General features: G+C 50.3%; 1 protein-coding gene across 1 annotated transcript; it reads right to left on the bottom strand.

Annotated features, from left to right (window-relative positions):
• Positions 1-1,045: 1,045 nt before the first annotated feature.
• LOC132489297 (cathepsin G-like) lies at positions 1,046-3,573 on the bottom strand. Its single transcript, XM_060098195.1, has 5 exons — positions 3,519-3,573; positions 2,633-2,780; positions 2,046-2,181; positions 1,643-1,897; positions 1,046-1,195 (listed from the first exon to the last, which is right to left on the bottom strand). Exons 1-5 carry the CDS (start codon positions 3,571-3,573, stop codon positions 1,046-1,048), a joined length of 744 nt encoding a protein of 247 aa, XP_059954178.1.
• Positions 3,574-4,843: the final 1,270 nt, after the last annotated feature.

The following is a 4,843-nucleotide window of genomic DNA, read 5'->3' as shown; positions in this document are numbered from 1 at the left end:
GAAGAACTTCCCAGCTGATGCTTTACAGTTACCTTGACGTGTTAAAAGCACAGTTTTAAACTATGTGACTTCAGAAATCTATTATTTGAATATAATATTGATGTATCAGTCATAAGCTAATCTTTAGTATAAAGTCAAGTTATTTTAGGCAACATACTGTATTGTATAATTTTAGAGTAACGAAACCAGAAGGAGACCCTCATCACATTGAAAATGAGAACATTGGTCTATAGCACAGTCACGGCTGGTATGGGTAAAGGTTTCAGAAACTCTGGCTGTCCATAGACACTTGGCTTGCTCCCATCTCTTGGCCATTGTGAATAGCGCAGCTTTGATATGGGTGTTTTGTTAGATATTTTTAAGAAAGGAAACCTTTTTTTTTCTTTCTTCTAATACTTGTATTAATTGATTTTTTTACATTTATATCTTTGATCCCATCTGAGTGTTATTTCGGATTGTGATGAGAAGTGTGGACCCAACTTTATCTTTTTTCCCCAATGATTCTTTATTTTGTTTCAATGTCTATTAAAAGTTCATTGTTTCTCAGTGATTTGAGAATTGTTAACCATATGTTAAATTGGGCCTTGTATGGAATTTCAATTCTCCCTTTGATCTGCCTGTCCTACCCACACCAATGGCACACAGTTTTGGGGTACACTTTAATACCTAAAGGAGAGTCTCTGGTAGGGTGGAGAATAAGGAGCCCTACTCTGGGGAGAGATAGGTCCTTCTATCACTCCCCAGAACGGGTGGAGGGGAGATGGAGGAATGCATGGCTTGGAGGAGAGAAGAAGCTCACCCTGACTCCCAGGATAGGGAGGACGGGGATTCACTTATCCTGGGGAAGAGACCCCTTTTTCCTGGAGGAGCTCACACTCAGTCCTGGCACATATTTGCTGTGTACTGAATCATGTTTAATGAACAAATGAGAAATCGGTTATTTCCACTCTAGATGTGGATGTTTACTAAGGCTCTGGGAACCGCCCTGGATCTGGGCTCTGCCCCAGAAATGTGGAGTCAGTGACAGGGGGTGTCACTCCAGCCCTCACTCTTTGAAGCGTCTCATCGTTCTCCGTATCCAGGGCAGGAAGCTGGAAATCCTGGTGAAGACTGCTGGAGGAGTCCCAATCCTGTTTCCGTAGGAGACGATGCCCTGGGCCACGTTGTTACACACAAGGGGGCCACAGGAGTCCCCCTGTGGGCAAACAGAGGAAGGGACACTAAGCCGGGCCTCCATTCTCCAGGCCTCCCCGCTCCTGCCGCCCTCAGGCCCGCCCTCAGAGAAGACAGGTGTGGGTGGGCTCCTTCCACTGCTGGCTGTGTGTGAGATGGGAGGGGGAGGGGGAGCAGAAGTCAAGTTTCTGGATTTTTCCATCCCTGGGCTTCAGCCCAGGCTACGGTTATTCTCCAGAACAACCCAGGTCAAGGTACCTTCACCAGCCCCAGGAAAACACTGCACATGTACGTCCTGTGTCTGGTGCACCTGCTATTCCCCCAGAGACCTGATTGATGGGGAAAAGTGCCCCACCTCACTCTGGTCTGGGCCACAGACTGAGGCCATGGGGATGTAGTCTGTCCCCACTGCCCAGTCTGCCCACATTCCTTTGTCTCGGACAGTGTCGGCAGATGCCCATGGTCTTACCAGGAAGGTGGACTTCCTCTCTCTTTGGTCGCCCACACAAATCTGCCTTTTCCCAGTGTAGAAATCGAACCGACTGTAACACTCCACATTCCTTTGCACTGTCAGCTGCACGTCTTGGAGCGTGTCTGTTGTCCTGTTCAGACCGAGAAGGCCCCAGCCGGCCACGGTGCACAGGGTCGCAGGACTCAGCCTGTTCTGGGTCTGAGGCAGAGCCACCGGCCTCACAGCTCGATTACGTCTGACTCTGCTTCTCAGCTGGCAGGAAGTATGCAGGCACTCAGGGACTGTCTATGCCGTGCTCACCCCACGCCCACCACCACCCTGGGAGTCTGCTCGGCTTCCCCCTCCCTGGTCTCCCAAGCTGGGAGGGAACCGCCTGGGTGAAGAACCAGAGGGTCGGTACCTGCAGTAACATGATGTCATTCTGGTTGTTCCGCTGATTGTACCTGGGGTGGGGGATGGCTCTGAGCACCTGTATGCGTTGTTGGGTCCATTCAAAACTGGTGACGTTGTGGACCCCCAGGATGACATTTATTTGGCTGCAAAGGAAAAGGAGCCTAGAGGTAGGTCTGAGCTGCAGGAACTGTGACACATGTAAGGTGACAGCCCAGGTTGGTGAGACCTCAGCCAAGGGAACGTGGGGACAGGAGGGCTCTGAGACTGGGCTCTATGCCCTTGGTCTCCACAGCCTTGAACTGTGGGTGGTAGAAAACCCAGTGACCTTATATTTTGCCTCCCGTACAACAAAAAAGGAGCTTGGATTCATATTTTGAGCCCAATGGAAGCTCAAATATGTGCCTTCCATCTCCCTGTCTTCTCTTTCTGATCAGGTCCTCCTTTCTCCCCATTTACAATGGCCTGCTCCCTGCCCCCCAGCCCTACCTGCTCTTTTTTCACCCCTTAATTGCTAGAACCCTGCTTTCAATGGCTCCTCTCATGAAATCTTCTGGACCTGCTTTGCTGGTGCCCAGAAGCCCCTTAGTGCCTCACCTTCCCAAGCAGCGAGCCGCAGTCATCACAAAGTCTTCTCGCACCAGGAACCCCCCACAAATGGTCAGACCCACTGGTGTCTGGATCTGAACATATGCCATGTAAGGGTGGGAATGGGGCCTGGCCTCCTGGCCTCCAATGATCTGCCCTGGAAGGAAGCATTAGGCACTTATCTCTGCACTGACAGGTGTGTGGGCTTTGGCTTGGTGGCCCCAGAAAGGTTAGAAGATGGCGAGGCAGGAGAGGTGCTGCAGGGGCCGGAGAAGATGGTGGTTCATGAGAACTGGGTCTGCAGGGCACCAGCCTTGGGGGAGGCTCCAGGATTCTTCAGGAATCGCTGCTGGCGCCCCATCCCAGCCTCAGCTCCCTCCCACCTCCCCAGAAGGCAAGGCCAGCTGCAGCCTCCCATAATGAGGAAGGTTCCTCTGCTGTGGGGATGGCAGATCCGGAGCCCTCTGAGCAGCCTCTCTCTGAAGTCCCGTGGTACTTTCTTCCTCAGGGAGCCTCCCAGATCCCTGTGAGTCCAGCTCACGGCCAGCTCATGAATTTAAGTCTCTAAGGATGAGCTGGTGGGCCTGCTATTGCCGTATCTTTATCTCCTAGGCTCTGCCCCAGGAGCTGCAGAATGTGTTCAGAGAGCATGTTTATATAGCAAGTAGTTCGTGCCAGGACGACTCCATGAAATTTATGTACACTGAGTCATTTAACTGTCATGTCAACTCTCTGAGGTAGGCCTGATATAATTCCTGTTTTATAGATGATGGAGCTGAGGAACTCTGAACTCATACAAGCTGCCCAATGATACAGGGTTAGGAAGTGCCTGAGTGGTCTGGCTCCAGAGCCTATAGGATGGGGTCAGCCTCTGAGGACGGGGACGGTCACTCACCTGCCCTAGCACTGGGGGGCAGGAGAAAGACCACCAGGAGCAGGAGTGGCTGCATCTTCCCGGGAAGTCTGCCCAGTCAGTTGCTGCTGGTGCTTCCTCCTGCCAGACTTTGAGCCCCTGAAAGAGGAAGGAAGGGTGAGGGTGTGGGCTTGAGAATTCGCATTCCCATTCCCTGCTGCTGTGATAGGTTTCATCACCCAAGGCTGCCCAAGAGGCTTGCCCACTAACTGCCAGTGATCTGGGGGAAGACAGTAACCCAAGCCTTCAGCGCAATATCCCACACAGCTGCTGAGTCATTGCTGGCCGTGGAAATGGGAACCCAGGCCATTGTAAATGGGGACTGGGTCACTGTGTCCCAGAACCTCAAACCCACCTAATTCAATAATCCCTACAGGCATCAAAGCTGGGACCTATTTCCTCCTTCCTCTCCCTCATTGACTGCAGCCTGCATGTCTTCACCCTATGGTCTTAGCCCCCTGTTGTGACCCTTGCTGCTCCCACTTCTTTCTAAAAGTTGTCATGCAGATTGAGTAGCTCTCTCTGCTGAGTGTGTGAAGGGCACTGCCAGAGAAAGGAAAGGGAAGGATGAGGCTCTGCCACTGACCATTACACTCTCAGGTCACTTGAGCCCCAGCAAACTCTCAGTGAAGGCTTGACACTGTGGACAACTTCTGTTTTCCTGCTTCCTACTCAAGGCGAAGGCCTTTATGTCCCAGAAGGTTCTGTGCATGCAGAAAAGGCCTAGTGACTTGATTTTGTTGCAAGCCATCAGACCCCAATGGAAAAACATCTCAGATCCTATTCATCCATGGTATAAGAGCCATCAACCTAATCCCATCTCTGCCCCAGGGGTGATAGCTTCTAAGAAGGAGGTACGTCACTGCTGTGCTCCCTGTAACACATGAAGAAGTGGACCCAGGCATTCATCATTGAGAGAAAGGCACGGCAGAGTCCTGCAGAGTAACACAGGGGGCTGTGAGACACTCTTAAAAATACGTAGAAGACTGTGTTGGCACAGAAAACCATTATAGTATGGTAAAATTTTTGCAAAAGTATCAGAATTGAAAACTAATACAATTCTCAGTCTTTTATGGATTGTGATAACCCACTTGAAAATCTTATGAAAGTTAAGGATCTCCTCCCTATATATAAATATACACTAATTATCACCAGTTTTAAAGTTGTAAAGATCTTAATTCCTTCTCTATTACAGTCTCAATTATTGCAACCTCATGAAATTTCTTCATGAATCTGAAAACTAATATACAGAAAATGGGAAAAAATGGTGGGGGCTTCCCTGGTGGCGCAGTGGTTGAGAGTTCAAC

Source organism: Mesoplodon densirostris, chromosome 4 (assembly GCF_025265405.1).
Source record: "Mesoplodon densirostris isolate mMesDen1 chromosome 4, mMesDen1 primary haplotype, whole genome shotgun sequence".
Classification (NCBI taxonomy): domain Eukaryota; kingdom Metazoa; phylum Chordata; class Mammalia; order Artiodactyla; family Ziphiidae; genus Mesoplodon; species Mesoplodon densirostris.
This window is presented reverse-complemented; position numbering and strand designations above follow the sequence as displayed.

What these genes read in the sequence shown, in the direction of transcription:
- LOC132489297 (XM_060098195.1), bottom strand. Translation starts at nt 3,573, where the DNA reads ATGCAGCCACTCCTGCTCCTGGTGGTCTTTCTCCTGCCCCCCAGTGCT. An exon ending in GCGGCTCGCTGCTTGGGAAG is followed by an intron (nt 2,182 to 2,632) that starts GTGAGGCACTAA and finishes TTTCCTTTGCAG; the next exon opens with CCAAATAAATGTCATCCTGG. An exon ending in ATGACATCATGTTACTGCAG is followed by an intron (nt 1,898 to 2,045) that starts GTACCGACCCTC and finishes ACTTCCTGCCAG; the next exon opens with CTGAGAAGCAGAGTCAGACG.